Source organism: Actinia tenebrosa, unplaced genomic scaffold, assembly GCF_029948245.1.
Source record: "Actinia tenebrosa isolate PJP-AT-01 unplaced genomic scaffold, QUT_ActTen_1.0 PGA_scaffold8__29_contigs__length_14323225, whole genome shotgun sequence".
In the NCBI taxonomy this organism is placed as follows: domain Eukaryota; kingdom Metazoa; phylum Cnidaria; class Anthozoa; order Actiniaria; family Actiniidae; genus Actinia; species Actinia tenebrosa.
In genome coordinates this window covers 12,300,974-12,328,227 of record NW_028292585.1, presented here as the reverse complement: position 1 = coordinate 12,328,227, position 27,254 = coordinate 12,300,974, and the positions used below count along the sequence as shown (strand labels likewise).

The 27,254-nt window shown below is 37.7% G+C and overlaps 4 protein-coding genes across 4 annotated transcripts in view; 2 read left to right on the top strand and 2 right to left on the bottom strand.

Annotated features, from left to right (window-relative positions):
• Positions 1-1,210: 1,210 nt before the first annotated feature.
• LOC116305839 (uncharacterized) overlaps positions 1,211-27,254 on the bottom strand; it is a 44,079-nt gene continuing 18,035 nt past the window's right edge. The window contains exons 10-12 of the mRNA XM_031715812.2: positions 11,423-11,622; positions 10,315-10,934; positions 1,211-1,534 (exon numbers count right to left, since the gene is read on the bottom strand). Of these exons, the coding sequence (XP_031571672.2) occupies positions 1,437-1,534; positions 10,315-10,934; positions 11,423-11,622 (918 nt within the window). The 3' untranslated portion in view covers positions 1,211-1,436. The remainder of the gene's footprint in view (positions 1,535-10,314; positions 10,935-11,422; positions 11,623-27,254) is intronic.
• On the top strand, positions 2,927-8,025 carry LOC148905196 (organic cation transporter protein-like). Its single transcript, XM_089023955.1, has 9 exons — positions 2,927-3,220; positions 3,648-3,794; positions 4,050-4,330; positions 4,908-5,132; positions 5,785-5,919; positions 6,316-6,401; positions 7,225-7,333; positions 7,408-7,480; positions 7,561-8,025. The coding sequence occupies exons 1-9, from the start codon at positions 2,927-2,929 to the stop codon at positions 7,774-7,776; spliced, it is 1,566 nt and encodes a 521-aa protein (XP_088880081.1). The 3' UTR covers positions 7,777-8,025.
• On the top strand, positions 16,503-18,923 carry LOC148905195 (uncharacterized). Its single transcript, XM_089040698.1, has 3 exons — positions 16,503-16,676; positions 16,791-16,853; positions 17,632-18,923. The coding sequence occupies exons 1-3, from the start codon at positions 16,570-16,572 to the stop codon at positions 18,317-18,319; spliced, it is 858 nt and encodes a 285-aa protein (XP_088896824.1). The 5' UTR covers positions 16,503-16,569; the 3' UTR covers positions 18,320-18,923.
• LOC148905194 (uncharacterized) lies at positions 18,989-20,306 on the bottom strand. The gene has a single exon (XM_089040697.1). The coding sequence runs from the start codon at positions 20,151-20,153 to the stop codon at positions 19,071-19,073; it is 1,083 nt and encodes a 360-aa protein (XP_088896823.1). The 5' UTR covers positions 20,154-20,306; the 3' UTR covers positions 18,989-19,070.

The following is a 27,254-nucleotide window of genomic DNA, read 5'->3' as shown; positions in this document are numbered from 1 at the left end:
TATACGTTTGGATCAGTGAGTTGGCTTTTCTATCAAACTTTCTCAGTCAGATATCTCGAATGAAAGTTCCGAAAGCGATTACAAAGAGTTTGAGTACATCCAAGTAGAATGAGGTGTTTGACTAACGGCAGTCTATTGCGAACTACACGACGCGACTTGTGTCTGGGATGGCCGCGTAGTAATGCAAACGGCGGTAAATCAAATATAATCTTGAAATAAATATTGCTATGTACCTCATGTTCCTTTGTGAGTAGACTTTGAATCCACCGCAACAGTTCAGTAATATAAATACATAAATATAGGCTATATAAGACTATATTGTCAAGTTCAAAAGAATAACGAGTCATGCTGAACGAATTCGTAATTCTGCGGACTCTTGAAATCCTGATCTCCTCATCGATCTTCGCTTGTTCGTGCAGAAAATACTGTTCGAGTAGATGAATCATGAATAGATAACCAAAACAAACTTTTGCCCATGAAGTTCATCGAAAATTCTTAGAAATAATCACTTCGAAATAATCGCTATCTTCTAGGCTTGAAATCCTTGTTTACGAAATTGATAAATTAATATTTCTAGTTCGGCTGTCTTGAATTACGGCGGTCAATGAAATAGAGCATGCGTAGATATAAACCTGATCTGCTAGCTCTGCCCTCTCATAATCACTAGACAACATAGTGACATTTATTGACATCTGGTACATGATAGTCTTGGGTAAGTTCCTGAAGACCCCTGGGTACTATTGTGCAGCTTTGTCATTTTGTCGCGGAGAAAAAAAAAATACAAAAAAACAAAAAACAAAAACAAAAAACAAAAAAAAAACAAAGGCATTTTACGACTGTGATATCACAGGTATCCCAGTAAAAAATGACAACCTCAACAAACACCGTCACTCGAGCTCGGAAAAAAACACACACGTGATTAATCTTTGCCAATGTATGCAAGGAGTTTTAGCGCTTTTTAATGAATTTTGCTATAGAGCGTTTTCACGTGACGTCACAGCGGCCATTATGGGGTACCAAAACAATACATTTTCTATCCTCCGGGAATTGAACTCTATTTTTATGCAAATACTGTGCAGAAAGTTTCTATTGTTTATTGCTGCCTTCTCACGTGAGTGAAAACGCTCTATATTTCCCCCTGTTTCTCACCTTATTTTATTATGAGTAGAGAAGGCTGCCAAAAAGACAGAGTTGCCCAATACAACAAGGCATTTATATTGTCTTTTTATTTATTATTCTTTTGAAATTAAACATAAATTTAAAAATTCATTCTTTTGAAAAAAAGAATACGAGAAAATTAAAGATATATATTTTATAACGAAGATGAACCATTGATTTGTTTAAAAATGAATTGATTTGTCAGCGGATCAGTAAATATTCCGTCTTGAGCTTGTAGCTTTGGCCTATAATACAAGAGAATATTCTCTTGCCTAAAGTTAACCGTAAAAGTCAAAGTCATCGTCTTCGGCGTCCGCTGCACCAGTACTTAGTTGTAAATCTACCTCTGACTCGGTGTCAGAATGATTCCAGAATTCTGAGGAAAGCAAGAAATGTATATTAATATCGTAACACTAAAAGTAATATAATAACTGCGCAAAAAAGGCTTATGCCAGAGCCCTCGTTCTTCGCCGCATGCCAGAAGAAACGCAGGTTCTGGCTACGAGATTGCAGTAAATATTTAAAGGGGCACTTGGATGAAAATGATTAAAAATTGGAAATGACTTTAAACTTAGTTAAACGTATCTATATGGCCCCAATAGTAGCCAAGCAACATACTTTCTTAACAGTAAAATGTAGCGGATAAAAATTATCAGTTTTATTCAGCATCTAAATGCTAATGATCTCATTTACTCAACCCTATTGTTCTTTCTGCTTTTGAACCAAAATATCTCAATAGCAAGTGGCTCCCAGACTAAAATGTTCACTAATCTGGTTTACATAATCATAATTGAGTCATATTATCCTCATATACTTCAATTATTCGGACTTTCAAAAATTGGGGCGTTTTCATCCAAGTGCCCCTTTAAAATGTTCATGACAAAGAATAACTATTTTCAGGGGAATGTCACGTGGTCTGAACGGAGCAATTTGCGCACGAAGGGAAAGAGGTCTATAAGCTGTTCAGAGGTTGACGGAAAAACTGGGTCTAGTTGTTATCGTCTTGCATTTTGTGGTTGTTGTAGGGGACATATTTCCAAGATGGCGTCTATTTCGTTCTCTAAAACAGCCCCAAATTGCACTAGACATTGCAAACTCGACCTAGTTTTCTCCTCAACCTCGGAATGGCTAATCCTTGCAGTTTGCTACGGAAGGTTTTGTTCTTTCTTGCGTCAGCTTGCGCTTGCGTCGTGTCTGTTCTCACTTGTGTTATGTTTGCGTCTGCGTTTATGCTTGCGTTTTCTTGCGTCGCAAGTGAGAACCAGGCTTTACAATCAAGATACAAAATACCAAGAAGCCTGAGGTTTTCAAAACACTGACACGGCCATTATTTGGGAGGAGCGAAAGGTCAGAGGATTTATGTTGCGGGAACATCATAGAGATTCATGATCACCTAAGATCACCCTTCCCCCAAGCGATAACTAATGACTGGCCCCAAAGTTTTTCTTCCTAAAAAATACGTTAAAGTGAATTATTTGAAAAAGAGATAAAACTAAAACTCTGAGAAAAAGAAATAATAAATGAATGAATGTTTCTTCTATATCTACAGCATTACGTGACTAGATTGTTCCTCTTTTGTCTTTTTGTTTTCTTCAGTTTGTATAGTATTTAATTCGTTTTCATTAGTGCTAATTCATAGTCTCCTCCAGGGAGACCATAATGCAGTCTACGAAGTCTGTGGAAGTTCATTGTCTCACTCGAGCTTCTATACAATACCGCAGATAAAGAATATTATGCTTTCAACTCACGGTAGAATTTAGTTAGCAAAATGAACAGCGCCGAAGAGCATCAGAAGAGATCCCACCAAGTAGTTTTAGAAGATTTATGGAGTCAAATCGGTGGGTTTGGTCGATATCCTGTTTTTCTCATCGCCTTCATGTTCTATACGGGTATCGTGAGTTCCTTTCAACATTTCGTTCTTATTTATTACGGCGCTCCTCCGAATTATCAGTGCGTCTCGAATGAACTGAATGTTAGCAGTTCTTGTCGGATTAACCAGTGTGGATGTGAAAACTGTACCTACGTGTTTATGACGGATGAATTCTCCAGTGCTGTCTCTGAGGTTAGTTTTACTATTTACCTCGATGTATATCAAAACGATTTGTCAAGTCATGCACTTATTTCATAACCATTGATGATGTCCTCTTCTTTTACCACATAATCAGTTGCAAACGACTTTACTTGTTTTCACCGTTGGAATATTCTAATTTATACTAGGAAGTTTTTGAACACGGTACATGCGCGTACACAAGTAACATGAGGAAAGGGAAAGACTAGTCAGACTTGAGATCCATATTGAATAAGGCTACACAGCGACTAGATTCGCTGATTATATAGACTACTAAAACTGGACGTTATTCCTACTAAGAGGTCCACATATCTCCTAAAAAGTAACTTTCGAGAAATGAAGATATCCCAAGGACAGTCTTCTCTTTCTATATTTTATGACCTCTTGCCGTGTATCATAAATTTGGATGTTATGATTTCAGTGGAACCTTATCTGTGACCGTGCTCACTTGAGAGCCATGACGCAGTCCGTTTACAGTGTTGGATTTCTCGTTGGTGCTATTGGGTTTGGTAAAATATCTGACCACTTTGGAAGGAAAACAACTCTTTTCCTCAGCCTGTTTCTAATGGTAAGAATACGTTTGAGAATACCTTTTGATTTGAGAATACGTTTTGGTTTTGGAAAGAATACATTTGACAATATGTGTTTGCGAAACAGAATGCGCTGTTCTTTCATTCTTTCTTTCTTCCTTCCTTCCTTCCTTCCTTCTTTCTTTCTTTCCTTCCTTCCTTCCTTCCTTCCTTCCTTCCTTCCTTCCTTTTTTCTGAATGACCAGGATCCATCCGTGTGTGTAAACAATAATCTCCACTTGATCATCCAACAGTTTTTGTTCGGTTTGGGTTCCGCCTTCGCCAACAGTCTAACTCTCTTTGCTGTCATGCGTTTTGGTACAGGCCTGGCCAATGCGGGTTGTTTTTTGATACGATTAGTGTACTCCATGGAAATATCAAACATCACTCATCGTACTGCTATTGGTAACATCTCAAATCTTTCGATTGCATTTGGAGGAGTTCTATTGGCGTCGATGGCTTACGGAATACGTGATTGGCGCTATTTCATGCTAGCCATCTCTCTGCCTTGCGTACCTCTTTTTTTGTTATGGAAGTAAGTTTAGTTTAGTTTAGTTTATTTGTCACAATATAAACATATGTATTTTATAAAACTTGAGACATACAAATTTTTCGACTGGCGAAGAAAACAGAACTTTCGTCCCAATTGATATTCCCTCTCCATGCGATTTACATACAGTACAAACATGACTAACATTAAAATTGACGACGAAAAAAAAAAAAAACAATAATAAAAAGAACAACATATATAAGTATAATACTAGCGTCTACGAAATTATCTTATATCATTGACAGAATAGGACACTAACTTGCATCATAGCGTCACTGATTTACTGCCACTACCAGACTCTCTTGCACAATTTCCTTTATTCAGTTAATTAGCACCAATTGTCTTACTATTCTCATGAGGGAATACAAACTTGAATAGGAAAGAAAGTCTGCGAAGCATTTTGGTAGCTGTAGTAAATGACGCCATCATGCAAACGGACTATTATCGATACGAGCTAGTGCCCTAGGCATTGTCTTAAAGACAAAAAAGAAAAAAACCCAAACAAATACGAAAAAGAAAAAAAGGCCAGTCAACTGAATGACGTTCTCCTTTCTGTTCCAAGATGGTTCCCAGAATCCTTTCCATGGCTCATTGCCAAAGGAAGATTCGATGAAGCACTAGAAGTCTTAAAAAGCTTCGCCTCAGCTAGCGGGATTAAAGTCGATTCCGACCAACTGGCCTCAACTATCAAAGAAATCAAGGTGGCGAAGAAAAGTAAATCTGGGATACTGGATCTTATCAGAACACCTAAAATGAGAAAACGCATGTTGATCCTATCCTGGAACTGGTAAATAAACTGTCAATAGACGGTTCTTGGCTATGTATGAGTGGCCATCCAAACAATGGGTAGTTTTCCCAATGGAATGCAGAATGTCCGACCAACAAACTCGAATTCATAAGAGTTGTTAGTAGTTATCGATTTTTTCTCTTAATGTACCCGCTTTAGAATGCATTGATTCTAAGACATTATTTACAATTTTCAACAATCGGTGTCTGCTCCATGCTGTATACCAAGAACGCATTTTAGTTTGTCCGACTTAGCAACAGTAACTAGGGAGGTAGAACAATGAATGCGAGATTGGTGTATAGATGATGGTCCTTAAAGACTAAATCCTAACATCTCTCGTGAGGGCCTTTGAGAAAACAAATAGCTCAACGGTTTTATGAGTCAGTTGGCAAAATCTTTGCACCAATAAGCCTGAAGCGTGATGACGTTTTACCCCCGACTCTATACCATAATAGTTTTTACAATTCTTTCATATTAAAATTTTTGATTCCTTAGACAATAGAGGAACAATAGTCATAATTAAAGAAAAAAAGCAGTGTGAAAAGGATTATGGTCTAGAGACGGGGGTAAAACGTCATCATGCTTCAGGCTTATTTCTCTCGAAAACTTTTCTGCCATCATTTTCATTTTATTTCGACTTTTACTCTTACAGCTTCGTCCTTGGTATCGTATTCTTTGGCATCACTTTAAACGCCAAAAATCTCGGCGGATCGTTTCACCTCAACGTGTTGATCATGTTTCTGATTTGCGTTCCTGCCCTTTTATTCGTGTGGCTCCTCTTTAAGAAGTAAGTAGATTAATAGAGTACATACCATATATCCATTAAGGAGTTAACTAACGAATTAGTGTCATTAAAGATCTTTAACATATTTTTTTACGAGTCACAATAATTTTTAAATAGCAAAAAACAATAGAGTGCATACCATATATCCGGGGAAAAGTTAACTAACGAAATTGTACACAGGGGCGTAACCAGGGATCTTGCAGGGGAGGTGCACAGGCAACGATTTGCAGAACTCCCCCCCCCCCCCCCCCCCCCCAAAAAAAAGGAATAATGGGTGAGTGATTCTTAAAAATGCAAAAATGTTATAATATGCAGTTGTCTTCATTTAGGCGGTGGGCCTAAATCCGCTCCTGCTGCAGACTTTTATACATAATTAATGATCTGATATGATGTTTCCAGGTGTGGCCGTCGACTCTCTTTCTCAGCTATAATGATACTTGGTGGTCTGGTATGTTTCGTGGTTTTGGCTGTCCCGAATAATAAAGGTAATTTATATGTGTTTCTCCCATATTATACCATTACAGCTCGAACGAATTAGCCAATCAGCGAACACGTTTTTCGGTGCTCAGTATTTCCTAGCTAGTTCCAGGTTTCGACTCAATAAACAACAGCTTTTACTCGTAAATAAAGAAAATCAAACTCATCCTTGGAAAGATTTATCAAATATATTTTATGAAATAGCATATTTCGTCGTTGTTGGTGGAACATATTTCGTTTTGACAAGAGATTATAGAAGTTACTTGGAAATTTTCTTTGTGACAAACAATGCATTGCGTGCCTACATTTCTAATCACCTGGGCCCGGGTTGTACGAAGGGTGAAAAGCGCTATCCGACGGATAAATCTTATCCAGTGGATAAATTCATTAGATAGCATCATCGATTTATCCGCTGGATAAGGATTTATCCGTTGGATAGCGCTATCCATCCTTCGTACAACCTGGACCTGGATCGATAATAATAGAAGCACTCGACGAAATGTTTGAATATTAAGTATTACTATAATTTTACATTTGAATATAGAGTTTCGCGCGCTGTGATTGGTCGAGCGACCAGTGATTCTGAGACGATAATCACACTGCTCGAGCGGGAATTATGAGGTTTTTTTAAAAAACGTTTTTTATCCTGAATTTCGACTTTATTCTGATATTCAAGTCTAAAATTATACTAAAACAATTATTCCCCTCAGGCTCAGTGATTATGGAGAATATTTACCTCGCCGCTTGAAGATTGACTCGCGGCCTGGTAAATATTCCCCAATATTCATTTCGCCTTCGACGAATAATTGTTGAATATTTGATGTTTATCAGGTGAAAACCCCACCATCAAGGCCCTCGCTGTCATTGGTGTTTTCTGTTTCTACGCAGCACTCACTGGGAAGGCCATTTTTATATCCGAACTGAGTCCAACTCTACTCAGGTAACCATAGTAACTGAGCTCGACTTGCAACGAAACGGAAATTTTAAAAAAACACTGCTAATTTCTAATTTTAGAACTGTTACTCTTGGAGTTGGGTCGATGATGATTCGTGTTGGAACAATAATTGCCCCGTACATCGTATATATCGTAAGTATAATATGATGGAAAAATAGTAAAATGGGAGAAACTTCGAACCAACGAATGAGTATGATTTTTAACTTTTCTAGAACGACTTTTTCCACCATCTGCCATTTATTATCTTTGGAGTCTTGGCTTTTACAGCTGGTATTGCAGCTCTGTTTTTGCCCGAAACGCTCTACAGTCCCATGCCCCAGACCGTGGAGCAGGTGGAAGCCTGGGACGAGGATTATGGTGTTCCTTGCAGAAGGAAAAAAGAGATAGCAGAGGAACAAGAGTACATGTTAAAAGAAGGAGCTTATTAAAGAATCGATTCGCAGACCTAGCAGACAATATGCATAAACTATAAACTTTTCCTGGGCTCGGTGTCGTGAGTGAATAGAGTTGCTCGTTGGTTCTCTCCTGTGCTTCGAGGGTTTTTCTCCGGATGTCCGGTTTTTCTTCCTCCACGAAAATCAACTCCCAAAATTCCAATCCGATCAGATAGATAGATGCTTTCATTTAAACAGGGTTAATCCTTTCATGGAACGAGGCCGCCCGAAGGTCTGTTAGTCACTGGCAATTAAGTGCTACTCTCGTAAAAATAAGGACGAAACAAGGGACGGTAATTAATATAAGCTGCAATAAGCCTGAAGCGAGATGACGTTTTACTCCCGACTCTATACCATAATAGTTTTTAAAATTCTTTCATATTAAATTTTTTGATTCTTTAGAGAATACAGGATCAATAGTCATAATTAGAGAACAAAAGCAGTGTGAAAAGGATTATGGGCTAGAGACGGGGTAAAACGTCATCTCGCTTCAGGCTTATTCAACTATTTTATTTAAGGCTCGTTAGTGTCCTTTAGAAGGTCACCACTAGTATAACATCATATCCCTGATCGCATACAAATAGTTCAACAGATTCAACGGCCAGTGAAGCTTTGGTAACTAGTATCGTTAATTTTTCACGAATCAAGATAAAAAAATAAATTAACCATATAGAGTGGAAATGACATTCAATCTTGATTCGATGTACCATTCTTTTTTTCTTTCTTTCTATATTATATCATTTCTAAACTGTTTTCTTTGGCAAGGCATCCTTGGGAACCCAGGAGTAAAGTTCTGGAAGCGAGAAAGAGGCGACAGAATTTTACCCCCGGGTTCCCGAGGATGCTATCAAGAAACTGTGAGACAATAGTGACGGTCGTCTGTAATAAGATTTGGTGAAAATTAATTGTCCTAAAATAAAAGATCTTTTGTCTCTAATATAAAGTTTGAAGATATGTAAATTGGTCAACATATTACCACATTAGAAGGTCGATTGAGCATGGTTTTAGTATGCTATTTTTAGTTCGGATATTCAATTCTTTTTGATTCTATTTTAAATGATTCGGATACATGTAAAATACCACGGGGACTACCGAAGAGAGTTTAATTAAGCCTTGCATTGAAGTATTGCTGCCTAAGGCGACGTCTTCAGCAAAGATGACCGAAACTAAAGAACACCAAGAAGGCCTGCCTCTCAACGTTGATGATATCAAGCCGTAAAGGAATGGAACTCACTCCCTCTTTGTATAAGAAATACCACTACCATTGACACTTTCAAGTCCTTTTTTTCGCTATGTAACTCGACTGAATCAGCTAATTTTAATTTATTCGTAAGTTAAGTTCTTATTTATGTTACGTACTTGTTTAATTTAGGACCCAGTTGAAAACCTTATTACTACTCTTCCCAGTAGACTGAGGTAGTTGTGATTTTTTAATCGCCTTCGTAGCGTCTGTTATGTTATCCGCAAGTACATTTCAAATTGACCACGTGATGCCAATGTTGTACCACGAGGACAAGTTTTTTACACCACGTGATTAAAACTTGACTGAATTTTGATCACGTGGTGTAAAAAACTTGTCCTCGTGGTACAACATTGGTATCACGTGGTCGATTTGAAATGTACTTGCAGATAACATAACAGACGCTACGAAGGCGATTAAAAAATTGCAATTACCTCGGTCTACTGGGAAGAGTAGTATATGAAATGGCATCCCTAATAAAACATTGGTAACATATGAACATAATCGTTGTTTGTCAATCCCATAAAAAATGTAAGGCCCATAAAATGATTTAAAATGATCAAATCCCTTTCACGAAAAAATGCTCATACACCCTTTGATTAGTGATGTCAGCTTTCGTGTCGTGTACAGGTTTTTTCGTAATGCTTGTTACCAGGTAGATGCAGTGAGACAATCTGAGTGCCCCGTGGAATGCCGGTCATTAATTGCTGCCTCAGTGTTCCTCTCCCTCTCATAGACCCCTTGCATGCGGCTTCAAAGAAGCTTAATTTGGAAGACAAAATAAAATAAAATCAATCTTCTGAGAATTGGAAACCAATTGCTATGTGCGCTCCAAATTGAGCTACATTCCGAAGTGCTGCAAGGGGTCTATTGGCGATAAATAAAGACCGGTCCCTAAGTGTTGACTCGTTCAGAACATTCAGACATTTTATGATTTTCTCGTTTTAGGGAGCATGCGCAGATCATGATTACGTCATTTTCAATGTTTTTACTCATGTGATGTGATGAACATTCAAACGTATCCTTTTCGACCCATATAGCGGGGTTGATCATAGGCAATACCTCAAATGAGGCGAGTTTCTACAACCCTGGTTATCGGATACGTTGAAATGGTAACGAATATAGCATTTTTCATTTCAAAGTCAAGGTTACTCTCTAGATATTGACCTGCTACTAGGTCAGTATCAAGATATCGACCTACTAAAGGTATTCATCGGCTTTGTATCAGATACTACAACCCGATGAATAAGAAATAATATAGTTATAAATATACAATAACTGGTATTACTAACCTGCTTTTCTTGTTATTTTTGTAGTTGTTTTGCTTGCTGTTTTTCCAGGTTCTTCATTCTTATTACCGCTGTCCATAGCCGATGGTATGTACGCAGGCTCAAGATCAAGGTCAGGCGAGGAAGGAGGTGAGATATCCTCATCAGATACTACAGATGCAGTCTTATCACTAACATTCGATTTCCATGACGATGTAAGCTTACCACTCTCATTTCCACCCAAGCTATCCCCTAAGTCTTCACTTCCATACGACAGTCCCAGGCTTCCTGCGCCACCTTCAAATAAGGAAAGTTTGGGTTTCTGTCTTCCAGGTTTCTTCTCCTCTGTAGTCTTGTTATTAGTAGAAGACCGCTGTATTGGTGACGTCGCGGGTGGAGAAATACTACGAGCCAATGTTCTTTCCAGATCGTCGTCTCCTTCACTCTCCTCCTCCCCCTTGGGATCTGTTTTACCTTCACTGTCACTCAAATCATCAACAGTGGACTGAGCACTTGACATCATCTTGCGATAAGCAGCGGTTTCGGTAAGAGGGACGTCATCTTCTTTGAAGTCGTCTTCATAAGAGAGAGTACGTTCCAGTGAATGAGCAGGAGCATCTGATGGTTGTTCCTTGGACTGAGGTCTATCGAACAAAGACAAAAAAAAACAACCAGTACGGTTCAAGTTATCTTTTAGTGTGCGCGCTTTTACCAACTATCTCGCCCTATGTAACCATTGAAGTACTGAAGGGTAGCTCGGGTTATCTATAAAGGTATGTGAGTGCTATCTATGGGTTGCCACACCTGTGTGTCCTTCAAAACCGCCAACCTTGCGCGCTTTTACCAGAACAGAATGCGCACCTTAACCCATCTATCCCCATTATATCAAAATGTGATCATTTAGGTATCGAAGCTTGAAGCTACCCAGATTAGATAGAAAGGTGTGCAAGTGCTATGGAGTGCCACATGGTTGAATTAAAATAACCGCTAGGACATCCCGAGGTCCCGAGGTAACAAAACTACTTTAAAGAATCGTATTCTCTAGGGAACGAAACATAGTAAAAATGGATAAACATTGCACCAAGACAATTTAGGTCTATTGAAAGGCAAGAAGGAAAAGGGTTCAACTTACAACTCTTTGTCGTAAATAGGAGGAGTTGAACCTAAAGTCGAACTCTCATCAGATGCAACTGAAAGACTGTCATCTTTCTGGGGTATTTTGGAACTGTTATCAACATGTGGTTCAGCTGGATCATTGGTGGGTGTTAGCGAGGTAATACCATACTCTCCAGAGATTATTCCCTTGATAAGGGTGATCAGTAAGGTCTGAAACTAAAACAATGAACAAATAAATAAATAGATATCAGCCCAAGTTCGACTACAATCATAAAACAACGACAGATCAAAGTGAACCCCCCCCCCCCCCCCTTTACAATGGTCTTCGGCGCTAGGGGATTAAACAAGATACTTCCCCCTAAATCCCTACTTTTGTTCCATACGCAACTTACATTGGCTAATGGTTCATTGCATGGGTCTTTACCTGTGTTTTACATCACAGAGGCTAATGCATATCAGACAAGTTGTCGATCCCCTTAATAATCCTTATAATAGGTTTGTATATAGCGCATCTTACATTGCGTGGGTCTTTACCTGTGTTTTACATCACAGAGGCTAATGCATATCAGACAAGTTGTCGATCCCCTTAATAATCCTTATAATAGGTTTGTATATAGCGCATCTTACATTGCGTGGGTCTTTACCTGTGTTTTACATCACAGAGGCTAATGAATGTCAGACAAGTTGTCGATTTCCTTAATAATCCTTATAATACAAGGTCTGCTATATAGCGCATCTTATATTGTGTGGGCCTTTGGCTGTGTTCTACATTACAGAGGCGTATGTCATACAAGTAGCCTTGTCTTAGTACTATCCCCTTAATAATTCTAGATCATTATAACAGAAGGTTCGCATAAAGCGCAGGGCCTTTTCCTGTGTTAATATATATAGCGCATTTCACATTGCGTGGGTCTTTACATATGTTCTATATTAAGAGGCGTATGTCAGACAATTAACTTCGTCTTAGTACGATCCCCTTAATAATCCTAGATTCTTATAACTGATAGAAGGTATATAGAGCGCATCTTACACTGCGTGGGTCTTTACATATGTTCTATATTACAGAGGCGTATGTCAGACAATTAACTTCGTCTTAGTACGATCCCTTAATAATCCTAGATCCTTATAATTGATAGAAGGTTTATAGAGCGTATCTTACATTGCGTGGGTCTTTACATATGTTCTATATTACGGAGGCGTATGTCAGACAATTAACTTCGTCTTACCCCTTAATAATCCTAGATTCTTATAACTGATAGAAGGTTTATAGAGCGCATCTTAATTACATTGCGTGGGTCTTTCCCATGCAATTTCATAAATAAAATTGGTATTTTGAGGTACAGAACAATTTTCTTCACCCTTTGGGTTGTTCTTTATTATCATTATTATTTTATAATATAATATACTTTATTTAACAAATAGATCAGGCTTAGCTAGTTTGAAAAACGTTTTCAAAGCTCAGATCGTTAAATGGACATTTAAGGCAATGCCTTTGTTTTGCACTGCGCATTTTTCTGCGCATGCAACTAAAAGCATGGAACTAACAAAGTTTAGGCATTTTTCTTTCGAAAATAAATGAGAAACATATTCAAAACCAATTTTTACTTTATTCTCGTTTTTGAATAGAGAAACTGGGATTTTTATCTGACTCGCCCCAGTCTCCACTCGGAAAAGTGTCAGTTTTCGACTATTTTGAGATGTTTTTTTCCAAGATAAATCAAAAACGAGAATGGTCACCCCCATATTTTATTTCAGATTTTTGATAAATGCGATGCTTCTCGATGCTTTATATATCAAAATATGAAGGAACGTTTATTGGATACATAGATTTGATGGGAATAGTTGACATGCACAATTTTTGGACGTTCGTAGAGGCACACATACCTGCATTTTTCACTAATAGTTCAAGAATCATAGTCATCCAATGACTTTGATGGATTTAATAGTATAGATTATCTAGTAAACTTCGAGTTATAAGTACGTTTTGTTATATAAAAGTACTTTTAACTGTGAATAAAGGTTCTTGATTGCAGCTTCCGGTTGCTACCGCATTTCACTATAAAACCCATAAATGGACATTTTTGGAGAGCATCTAGCGAAAAAACGAGAATGGTGACCCCATATTTTTATTGCAGTTTTTAAATGTCAATAACATAATAAATGTCCATGCAAAGTTTCAGGACAAAGTTATTGGCAAAGTTTCTTTCAAGGAAATTACATTAATCTGTACAAACACTCGAGAAAACCAGCTTATGAACACTTGGAATGCCAAGCAGCCGAGAGACTGAAAAATATCTTGATCTTCAAAATTGGAAGAAAGCTAGCAGTGCAGTACTTGGAAAACTTGTTTTTTTTTAGTTGACCCTGAACTATAGTAGCGTATGTAGTATATTTTGTAATCGTAGTCTCGGGCTATTGGAAAACAAATTACGGTTTAAGTTTCTTACAATAGATTTGTTCATTCTTGTTAGACTATGAAAAATTGTTTAAATTATTTTTTGACTTCTCTAACATCATCACGGTCAAGCAAAAAGATTCTAGTTTAGCGAAATAAGGTCATTGTAATAGTCGCAGCACAAACGAAAGAAAGCTTTACTCGTCGAAATGTAGCTATACCAACAATCAAATGTGCTTCAAAACGCTTCAAAATTTTCCTTTTTTAGAGGAAAGACATAATTCTTGATAAAAATAAATGAATATTTTAAATTTAAAATGTGAAAATGCTTTAAATTGAAAAGCCGAATTCCTGTGACGTAATTTCTATGTTTAATTTCGTATAGAAAACATGGTTTTGACGTCATATCTATGTTTCTATACTCTGATAAAACATAGCTTTTCAGCCAATCAGAGCGCGCGTTCGTGAAAATCTATTATATAAATAATAATATATGTTAAGAAATGCTATCTGGGAAATTAAAAAACCTTGAAACCTTAGTTAAGTACAAGCCACTTCATAATCTTAGGCCTAGGGCAAACGTCGAACTTTCCATGCACCGAACTTAATTACATCAAAGAATGCCGCCTCATTATCACCTGTTATCCATTGTTTTTGATGAGTTCGGTGCATGGAAAGTTCGACGCTTGCCCTAGGCCTTAGAACCTTATAATAGATAGTTCATATAAAGCGCATCTCACATTGCGTGGGTCTTTATCTGCGTTGTACATTACAGAGGCGTATTATATATCAGACAAGTAACTTTGTCTTAGTAAGATCATATTAAAAGATTCATATATATATATCGCAGTACGCACTTTACATTGCGTGGGCCTTTACCTGTGTTCTACATTACAGAGGATATGTTATGTCAGACATTTTATCTTGTCTTGGCCGGTAAAATGGACTTAATACAGCAACCTATCTTCACTTCAATAGGAGCACTTAATTTCTATTAGTCAATAAACACCCTACAATGACCCCTAATGAATCCGGTAACTTTTATCTCTGGGGTAATAGCGGTAAAAAGATGGTTTCTTTAGTGCGAAAAGATACTGTTGGTCGCGTCTAAGAGTGATCAAATCCGAATCTTTCCTCGTAATCAAAGGCAAGTTTTTAATCTCAATGCAATTATAATAACACATACCTATCAAACAAAGATACAACACCGACGAAGATTGATAGCAGCCTTTTAACAGGAAGATATCGCTACATCTGAGCATTTCTGATTGCTGATTGGAAGTGATGAATCAAATACCATGGTATTCGCATGATGTCATTACCCACGAACAGCCTTGCCTTTAAAAAATGCAAGGCAATATGTACAACAAAGTTGTGCAGCTTATGGCCAACATTTTTGCGTTACGAGTTGAAAGAGCAAGTTTCTCATATCCCTGTTTTGCGTGTCTCTATTTCGCGCCTAACTTTTTGTTTTCCGAAGAGAAAAAAAGAGGTTTTACACAGAGCAAAAAAAAAAAAAAAATACAGTGATGACGAGTAACATTTGCCCTGCACCATTTTGCGCGAGAAACTTATTATTTTATTATTTTTATTTTATTGATTTCGTCACTAAGGAAAATTCACACATTACGCCTAAACGACTAATTACAAACAGTACAGCAGACAAAAACAAAAAACAAAAAACACTGGATTAAAACAGTCTAATCATTGCAAGGCAAGATGAAAGGTTCCGGGTTCACATACCATCCAAAAGGCGTTAAATGTATCAAAAAGCCATAGATACGCTATCTAATTAAGATAAAAAAAGTACCCATACCGACCAGACAAGATATCTCAACCGTACATCGCACCAGGAAAATGTAATAATAGAGTAACATTTTTAATTAGCTCTTTTAAACGATGACATTCTACAAATAATTGTCCCTATTAAAAAGATCATATCATCACAGTCTTACAGCCTTTGATGGAGCGGTCTTGATTGTCGAACATTAAAGGGTCAGTCCAAGGACTTCAGTCTTGAGTCTGGCTTATTAATCTTCGCTATGACTCATTTAAGTTACATTATCAGAACATTTAATCCGATGAAATATTGCACGAATAGGCTTCATGATTGATTGCAAGTAGGTTTTTAATGGCTAATGGTCATTCTAATACATTTAAGCTGGGATTATCTAGAGTGATTATGAAGGATGTACTTCATGTAACTGAAACACTATTGAACCGAATTACGGAGATCAGGAGCGGGAAAAAAAGAGACGATAGAAGGAACACTAGTTGATCGTAAATGTGACAAAATAATAATGGAATATCTTGCATCATTATAATAAACAAACAAACAAACAAATATACAAGCAAACAAGCAAATAAACTAATAAGCTGAATAACAAACATAAACTAACAAGCTAACTGACTAAAAAACAAACAAACGAACAAACAAACGAACGAACGAACGAACGAACGAACGAACGAACGAACGAACGAACGAACGAACGAACGAACGAACGAACGAACGAACGAACGAACGAACGAACGAACGAACGAACGAACGAACGAACGAACGAACGAACGAACAAACAACCTAACTAACCACCGGCCTTAGAATGGGTAATAGGAACACTTCCTGGCTAGTTCACCACTTATGCCTCAAGCGCGATTGTTTTATAGCATTAACTATGTATGTCACTATAATGACATTAGGGAGTTTAAGATAGGGCAGCTACGGTAGACTACTACGGTTGAACGCGGTTCGTGATCTGGGACGAGTTTCAATGCGCATGGATGAAAATTCATGCATGCAGTGGCTGGCCGTGAATCCGGTATCATTTTGGCTTCCTATTTCAGCCATGGCTTCGCCGAATGCAGAAAATGAAAACTGGTGAGTGTTTATCATGAGTTTTTGGCAAATGCGTACGTATATCAGGTTAAATTTAGGAGAATGTATTGTATAGCTTGCTACAATTTAACACGCTGTAATATCGCAATTTTTTAGTTCCACAAGTCCATGCAATGTTCCACGTGTGGAGTCGGATGTCACCGGTTCTCTTCGCAATAAGTAAGTAAAAACAATCAAAACTACTTTGTAATTCTTTCACAAGAGTTAATGCAGAGAGAGAATAAAGTCCATTAAAATGTTTTTCTTAGTTGGGGTTGATTGTCACATCACCTTATTTTAATTGCAACAAGCGTTCGCTCTAAAATATTTTTATATTTGTACTTTCAATCCCACGACACTTAGGAAACGAAGTAGGAAAATAATGTACTATTATTATTGTTATTGTTATTATAGTTATTACTATTATTATTATTATTGTCATCATTATTGTTGTTTGAATGCAATTAGTTTAAAACCATGAAATATTTTGCTGGACTAACAACAACTAATTTGCATCTAACATGGAATAAACCAACCATGCACTTGCGACATCCTCACTGGAAAAAAAAACTTATGTTGATAAACTTTTTCATTTCCTTCTTGTGTCGTTCTTTCTGTTAAAATATAGTTTAATAAAGTTTTGTCTTTCTTGGCACTAATCAATTATGAGCAATATATTGAGAGAGGTGCTTTGCTAGAGTATTTTCCTTATATCCGTGAGACACTTTTTAAGAAATTGCACTAATTAGTTCTCGCTAGTCTTTGTTCAGTAAAAAAAATTGCACTAAATTAAATTTGCGATTTTGTCAGCAAACTATTACACAGATGTAATGGAAGCCCTTTCTCTATTTCATGGGTACAATATATTTGCACTTAATCATTCGCTTACTATAACTTGGTATTCAATTATGTTTAGGGCATGAAAAAAAAATTATTTCTTTTTTTATTTCATTTACAGTGGAACATTTAGATGGACAGAGGAACGAGATAGACTTCTTCTACGACAAATAGTATCCCTCGAGCCTTTTGCCTACAAAGCTGGGACTAAAGAAGCAGGTCTTAGGTGGACAGAAGTAGCAGAACGGATCAACTGCTATGCTCATTTCTCAAGTCAACCTAGAGATCAACGCAGTGTGAGGGAACGTTTCAACAAATTGTTGGCAGACTTCAAGAAAAAAAGCAGGAATGAAGAGTCTGCAAGTGGCATTGCTCCTGATGACCAAACAGAAAATGAGATGATATTGGAAGAAATAGTCGAAAAAATGAAATCTCCGCTGATCCAAGTTGCAAGGGATGAAAAAAATCAGGAAAAAAAGAGACAAAATGCCATATTCATTAGGAACAATGCAATGGAAACATGGTCTAAAACAAGAAAGAGTGGTAGTGAAGGTGGTGATTCGGGTTCAGAGGGGAACGGCCAAGTAGAGCAGGCGTTGACCAAAAGACGTAAAACAAGAAAAGGAGGGTCAGAAGCACTGCAGTACTTGGCTGAAAAAACAGAAGTAGAAACCGCTCTGCGAAAGCAAGATCTTGAGTTACGCAGAGAAGAAATGCGTCTTCAAGCAGAACAGCAAAAGGAACATTACAAATTGCAACAGCAACAGATGCAACTTATGGCTGACATTGTCAAAAGACTAGCAAAATAAGTTTTTGCCTCTTAAACCACTCGGTTCTTATTTGGATTTGTATGTTAAATTACATTACTTAATGTAATGTGAAACGCACTTTAATAATACTTTCCACTAGCTAGTGTTTTTGTTCTATTAGAAATGCTTTTATCGATATCGTACAGTATATCAGTCACAAAACAAAACTAAAGTATGAGAAACCAAGATGCGTGTGTTACGTATGTAAGCTATTTATTCAAAACTGCATTATTCAACTTATAGAAATAATATTATTGTGAATATATATTGAATAATTTTAAGTATTTGTAAATATTTATTACTGATCAAAGTGTAAAACCTGGTTTACCCGAGCAACGCAAATACACAAACAAACGAAAGGACTGGCTTGCGTTGTAGTATTGCGTTTGCGTTTTCACCGGTACGGTTCACACGTTAAAAATGAAAGAATGGAAACCTTTCCATTTTCTTGCGTTTGCGTTTGCACTTGCGTTGCTCGTGTGAACCAGGCTTAATAGTCAATTGGACCAGGTTATAGTAACTATTATTATAATATAACAATTATTAATGTAATTATGAAGATGTATTACCAGAAGGCTTAATAAACCCAAGAAAATAGATGTAACCGATGGAATTTCAATTGGGGTATACTAAAATGTATCAAATTAAATAAGATCTATTTCAGGGGTGTAATGACCTACTTTATTCTATTAAAAACAACAACAGACAAACAGAAGAGCGTTGCAATGTTTCCAACAGGATATTATGCGCTTTATGCTAAATAGTCAGCTAATGTTGGAGGCTCAACTTGAAATGACTCAGAGGTTGTATTACCATACAAACAAGTGAGCATGTTTCTGAACAATGCACTTACTATGTACTGCTTTCCTACTGCACTTAATCCTATCTTTAAGTTTTTCTTATAGTCAATGAACTTGAAGTAGTTCGAGACATCGCGAAACAACCACTCCACGGAGACTCGGACTGAGCTCATAGCTTCATTGAAAGACCTCATATCAGGTGTTAGAACAGGAACATCTCCAACGCGATAGGGACACATCAAGTTGGGGCGGAGCGGGTAGGCTTGGTCACCGTATACACAGAGAACGTTCCCTGCTGGGTTAAAAGCTATTCTTTCAAGGGTTCCCAAGAGTCCCGAGTCTCTTAACGTCCCTGCATCATGTCGGCACCCTTCCACTGGACCGTAAAGATTGGCTATCAAACCATTTGGAAGTGCTAATGCTTGAAACTTTAGCGCGTGAACTCGTTTGTGTCCGTTGTATACTACGTTTTGGTGTAAGCCGGGTCTGCATATTGGACGGACAGTCCCATCAATGAAGCCAAAACAATTCGTTAGAGGAGCGCCTTTTCTTAATATGGCTTCTGAATATCGTTGAAGAGATGCTCTGGAGAGAAAAGGTTGATTCCAGGAGGATAAACGGAAACCATGAGTTTCATAAATCCAGTCAAGCACAGTGTTTGTTATCATGCTTATCTCGGGTATTGGACGAGCGAACGTAGGAATCATATCGTAATACCGACCAGGGTAGGCCAATCTCTTTAGCAGCATGCACAAGCCCTCTAATCCACTGCAGACAGTCCCTTGAGAACAAACGAAGCGTACAGGTAGCTGCAGATGGTTCCCTAACACTGGTATATCCTCTTTTGCGACTCTGAAGTTAGATTCGCACTCGCTAGAACTCAAGTCATCCAAGCAAAAGGAGTCGTATTTCCAGAATGGATAAGAAGGATTAGAGGGTTTATATTCTTCATATAAAATCAAGAACTCATCCTCTCTCAAAATACCATCAGCAAAGGCAATGACGATTGCATTTCTTATATCTTCAAACGACATTTCTGCTAGCCAACACTCGGATAGCACTCGGTTGCGAATCAAAATATATCATTTTTTGCGACCACTGAACCGCATACGGTATGCTCGATCCAGTATTCACCAGACGCGTTCAACCGTAGTAGTCTACCGTAGCGGTCTTATCTTAAACTCTCTATTGCTAATAGGCAACGGTCCAAAACTAACAATTATTAAGATCTGAAAGTCCTTTTTTATAAACATAACGAATTTCTGTCAGGCAAGAGACGAAAACTAGAACCACAGGAAAATAAGAAACATCTGAAATACTTCCTATAGCAAGCCAAACTATTACTATTAAAAAGTATATTAGACAATGAAGAAGACATCTAGTAGCCTAGAGGTGAAAAGCTGGACTGAAATGACGAAGCTTGTAAGAAAGGCCTCGAATATCCGCTTCGTCACGGCTTTCGAAAAGCACGCCAAACGTGAAATATCTAGTAGCATGGAGGTAACAAGCTGAAAGATTACGAAGCTGCAAGAACAGCCTTAAGGCCTTATGCGACCCATGGCGCTGCTAAAACCGATGGCGATGATGACGATGATGATGAAGAAAGGCCTCGAATGACCGCACCGTCACGACTCTTATAACATTTCCTTTAAGAGATTTGTCTGGCAAAATTAAGCCGTATTTACGTACAACAGAATCATTTCTCTAGCTAAGCTTTGACCTCATTACTGACAAAGTACTGACTAATCACGTCCTGCCCACATGGACTTGGTCAGTCAAATTGATTTTCAACAGTGACGCCTTCTGTACTGAAGACGTTACAAACGAGTCTGCAGCTTAATACTTTTTCTAAGATTCCATCTGGCTGATAATAACCCAAGAGGAAGAAAAATAATAATTTTAAAAGAATTTGTCACAGGTAATCAGAGAAATCTAAAATCTCGCCTTTACAATTAATGACACAAATGAGACCGTAATTCTTAGGCCCCTGTCCAGAATATTTCTTTATATATATATATTGCCTGAAAAACGCAACTTTTCGAAAACGGATACGTTTGAAGCCGGACGAAAACGCTGCTCGTGGTTGCGAGATTTTTGTTGTTTTATTTTTGTTTTATTTATTTATTTGTTTATTTGTTTATTTATTTATTATTTTTGAAAACGGAATAAAAAAAAGTTTTCGTTTTCGAAAATATCCACTACGTGTCGTAAACTCCAAGGAAACATGTTTTTCATTAAGCACAGCAGTTATACGTGACTTTGTAGCGTGTGTCAATCACAATTGAAGATCACACTTAACTTTAGGCTTCGCTCCTATACAACTAATTGGTTGTACATGTGCGCAGACGCTGAAACACTAGGCTCTAAAGGCACTGTTACACCATAGTAACTATGGCTACACGTTGAAACTTCTAGCTGAAACGTTTGTGAGTTGCGAGATGGACAAGTTTCACAGAGGCGTTACGAGGCACAATAGGTAGACGCAATGTTTGAGCATTACCATTGTGACGTTAATGTGCTAACTATTTTAACGATAGGTTTTATCATTTTGCTTTATTGGATTCAAAAAGCATTTTCTATGGTCGGTAATCTAAATACAGCTAAATACAAATTTCCCCATCGTACACCCACCGACCGGGCAGAAAAACGACAAGCCCTCTACTTTCACGATTTTTTTATTTAACTGATTTTAATACTCCAAATTTTTAAGCGTTTCATTTGTGTCACTGCTGCACGAAAACTTGTGACGAAATTTTGTCGAATTATTAGAGTAAATCTACGAAAATGTCAGTTTTTCTGCTGATCAAATTATCACCTCTCCCAAAGTACACGGCTTTATATCTCAAACACGCATACAATAAATGTTGGTCGCATTTGATTTTTTACTATTTGGCTCCAAAAGAACGTGATTACAAAATGTTGAGCTTAAATACGTAAAGCTGTCCTTATGGCGAAAGGCCAAAAAACCGGGTTTTTTTTGCCCTGTCCGCCACACCCACCTATTTCGTTGCTGAACTCGTTCAGTTCGAGACACAAGTTTTGGTTGGACGAGTAATGATGGAGCAAATGATTTTCGACTGTTTTTTCCTTAATACAATTTCAGTTATGTCGATACCCTTTTATTCCATTAGTTGCCAGAAAAGGTTTTTCAAACACCGAGATTTTAAATTTTGATAGTTCACTTCATTCCGCAAGAAAGAGATGTTGAAGTGTGCTTTCTTCTATAGGTGTCAAAACAAGGATCACACTAATGGACCTTAGTCAAATCCAACGTTCTATCATCAATGCTGTGTTCTGATTGGATGAGCTACTAGGCATTGAAAACCAAAACATCAAATTTAAATTTAGTCCAAAACTTGTTTGCATCTATATATTTGACTGACTAGTTGGATTCGACAAAAACTTCGGTCTCATGTGCTATGGACTAATAATCCCCTTCACAGTTCCCTGCGCCATCTTGAAAGGTAACTGTGCCTTTGCATCGAAGCGAGACGAACGTTGAGCTTGCAATGACGAGACCTTTTTTAACACCTTGGACAATTATTCACATGTTTCTATCATTGCAAGCTCACTGTTCGTCTCGCTTCGATTCAAAGGCACGGCTACCTTTCAAGATGGCGCAGGGAACTGTGAAGGTAGCCCGCGTGCAGCCGACCTCTACCTGACTGTTAAAAGTCCGACTGCACGCGGGCTACTGTGAAGGGGACTATTCCAAACTTGTTTGCATCTATATATTTGACTGACTAGTTGGATTTGACTAAAACTTCGGCCTCATGTGCTATTGACTTATTGCCAAACAGTTAACATGACTGTCGCGTAAGCTTTAGCTGTTGTATCACAGCTTTGGACAAACACAACAGAGCTAGGCTCCAAACTAAGTGAAAGCCAAAAGATCGAATTGAAATTTACAAGTTGATTTTCGTGGAGAGGGGAAAACCAGAGAATCTGGAGGAAAACCCTCGAAGCACATCAGAGAAAACAACAAACAACTCTACTCACATACAACACCGAGACCGGCAGGACTTGAACCTGGGTCGCATTGGTGAGAGGCAGCGCATTAGCGGCTCATATCTTGTCCATAAAGGTTCAAAGCCTGTGTACCCAGGCTCTTTGGAGGGGAGTGGGATTGGGGAGAGGGGGAACTTGGCTACGAAGGTTAACACGAGCATAGAATGTGGAAGGTTCTATAAGATAATGATGTTGCAGTGTTTTCCTGTCGTTTCCTACATTATTTGTCAACCAAACGTCAAATCCACTGGATGTCAATAAAAGGTCAGAGAATATTGACGTAAATGCGTTTATTAATATAATGTTGTACGTGTCTTGCTCATCGCATTACTTAATGAATATCGAGTAGTTTCGTGATGACAGTTATCTTATAGCTGCAGCTATAACACGACGGTAGAACATCCAGTAAAAAGCCCGAATTTTAAGACATAGAAGATGTTGGTTTTTAATCTTTTTTTTTTTTTTTTTTTTAATCTAAACAACTTTAAATATAAATTCAAATTAAAAAAAATATATAAAAACCTGGTGCAGCCGCTGCTACACACTTTCATAAATTTATCCTAACATTTATTGCACCACAGTATAAGACTTTTTGGACAATTAAATTTTAATAACGTTGTTTATCTATGTAATTAACAATTGGAATCTACCGCGTGCAAAACACCGATATTTTAACTATGGTTGGAATATCGTCTAGGTATCTAAATGTATGACACGGCGAAGTAGACGTACTTGGAACCTGAAGTGGAATCATTCCATTGAAAAGTATATATGTGATACAAGGTCAGACACTGCTTCTGTGTGAGAAAAGAGTCAAAAATAATCCGTCAAAGACGGCTATCAATTCAATACTCTTTCCCTCAAGCTACTAATTACTTGCCAAGATTTGCACATCCTTATTAGTAGGATTTGATGGTGCTAATAGAAGTTCTATAATCACCATAAATGTAAACGCGAACAGTATGAACATTATTAGAAAAATGATACGAATATATACGAGATGTCGTGCATGCCGAAGCGAAAAAATGAAATGTGAGTCCTCGTCTCTTAACGTTTGAATGGAGTTTTAAATGGTGTAAATGAGTGATACAACGTTTTCTCGTTCGAAAATCCATGCTACTCTCCACGCACGCGCCATACCAATCATTTTTATCGCCGAGGGATCATTAAACAGCAATAACATCGACGTTTCGTTGAAATTGGTTCTTTCATTTTGTTCAAATAACTGGATGTTATCTTAAACGTTTGTAAAAATTTAAAGGTCATTTAAGGATACTAAGATTAATTAACTACGTAAGCCATCTACGAAGGTGATAAAGATCCGTGTTACAACCACAAGGGATTCTCCGCACAAATGGCAAAAAAAAAAAAAAAAAAAAAAAAAATCCAATCAGAATTTTATAAGCTGATTTTTGCGGAGGGAGGAAAACCTGAGAACCCGGAGAAAACCCATCAAAGCACAGGAGAGAACCAACAAATTATACAACTCTACTCACAGGCAGCCCAAGCAATGTATCTGTGCTGTCTTGCTTTACTCACATATGACACCGAGCCCGCCGGGACTCGAACCCAGGTCGCATTGGTGAGAGGTAAACGCGTTCGCCGCTAAGCCATGGGGGCCATGGGGTGGTTCCAACAGGTTCATAAAAGGAAGAAAAAAACAGTTACCATTCCCACCTAGTGCGTAACTGTTGAACCCCACTTGCCCTCTAGTGTTATCAAACAACAGATTCATAAGAGGAAAAAAAACAGTTGCAACCATTCATTAATGTAGTAGAGCGTAACTGTTGAACCCTTCTTGCACTCTAGTGTTATCAAATGACAGGTTCATAAGAGGAAAAAAAAAACAGTTGCAATCATTCCGTTCATTAATGTGATAGAACGTAACTGTTGAACCCTTCTTGCCCTCTAGTGTTATCAAATGACAGGTTCTTAAGTGAAAAAAACAAACAGTTGCAATCATTCACTAATCTGATAGAACGTAACTGTTGAACCCCTCTTGCCCTCTAGTGTTATCAAACGACAGATTCATAAGAGGAAAAAAACAGTTGCAACCATTCATTAATGTAGTTGAGCGTAACTGTTGAACCCTTCTTGCCCTCTAGTGTTATCAAACGACAGGTTCATAAGAGGAAAAAAAACAGATTCATTAACCCAGGCACTTCTAACTAAAACAGCTTTCTAATCTACGATCTTCAGTTCATTAGATATCGGATAAAACAAGCAGCATCTGCTGGCATTTCATCCCAACTACAAGCACCGAATTGCCTTCTACATTTAACCATAGCTTCAATGAACCACTGAATGGCATGATGGCCATGGAATCTTCTAGAATAAGGTACAACACAGTTAAACTTGTTTGATAATACAAATGTTTTAACCTTTAAAAACGAGAACGCTCCAGAACGAAGGAATAACTATACAGCAGTAGTTCTAAGGTGCAGATGAGAGCGTGAGTTGTGTATTTATTGTTAAACAAATTCATAAAAACTGTCGTCGAATTCGTATAGGAAATCGCACAAACTCGAGTACAATTCGGAATTTATAGGTACGAGTGATGTTTTGAAAGTTTTCAAACTTGGACGAGCCTTTAGACGAGTTGCATTTGAGAACTTTCAAAACGTCACAAGTATCTATAAATTTCGAATTGTACAAGAAGATTGTGGGATTTTTTGTTTATAATACACTCAACATTGAGCAACTTAATTGGGACTCTACAGAGTACAACTTTATTAAATTTAATTGTACTCCTCTTGTCCAATCAGAATCGAGTAATTTTGTTGAGTGTATTATAAAAACAGAAACAGAAGTAGGATCGCAAGTTTTATTTGAAAGGTGCCGATACACACTAGGACAAAATAATTCCAGAACTTTGATAAAATTAATTAAAAATAAAAACACCAGGGAAATGCCTCTAAAATGGATTTAGTTTTAAGCCAATCAAAGCGCAGTTAAAAACATTCACATAAACTAATCAGAGGGCTTGGATATTAGTCTTTCACACGTGCCATATCTATTCGTTTCCCTTATAGGACCTTGTCTGGTGTCCGGTAATAGGAGAGTGTCCGCCGAACAGAGGTTTGCTTAATTCACACAATATATATTGGTTAAAAGTATACCTTCCAATAATTGGTTTAAAAAACTGTTGAAGTAAGCCGTCACCATAGTAAAGTCGATATCTTTTTTTCATCAAAATGCTCGTATTTTAGTGTTCGCGTCCGCTCGTTAATAGAAATGTCCGCTAAATGGTTCCTTTTACTGTGAATATAGGAAGGCGTGAAAAATGTGAGATCTGAGCTAATAGAGGTAAGACTGTATTATTAGCAAATTTGGAATGATTCGTCCAGGATTTAAATTGATGTCAATCGACAACACACTCTAATCAATCATCTTTAGCAAGAGCGAGTCGTCGTTTAGAAAGCGCTAGCATAGCAGAGGCACCTGGATGGCGAACACTACTATGAAGTTAATAGGAGATATATGGTGTCAAACACTGGGCGTCGCATATAACTGCGTGAAAATAATTGTTCACCATGCTAAACGCTAATCAAATGAATATGATATGAACGCTGGCGTACATTGCTGAAATTACTGTACGGACTGCATGCGTTTACTCGGTACCGAACGAGTTTTTAACCGCTCAAAAATTTGACCAGTACATACCAATAGCACGGAACCGTCTCTTTAATTGTATAAAAAGTACGTTCTCCCTATACGGAACCGGATCAATTATCATGTTAGTGGTTTTCTATCTGATCATGCGCAAAGCATACTGGCTTGCCAGAAAGGTCTTCTGACGGTACTGGAAATTTTCTATTCGGCTTGCAGTACGAGAAGTTAGCCGGAAAAGGGTTTGATACGGTACTTATCAGTGATAGTCAAACCAATTTTCCATACGGCTCGGCGTGTGAATTTTTGTTCGTTCATAGTTTCGTATGAACGGAAGGTCTAAACGTACAACTTTTTGAACGGTTTAAAAATTCGTCTGTTATCGTGAAAACACACTCCTTTTTTATTCACTATGCAGAAAATTATGTTTTTTCTTCCAAATTCATGAAAAAAGTGCAAGTAAATTCATAGTCGTAAATCAACAGACTGCTGTGGCTTGGGCGTACTGTTTTCCCATT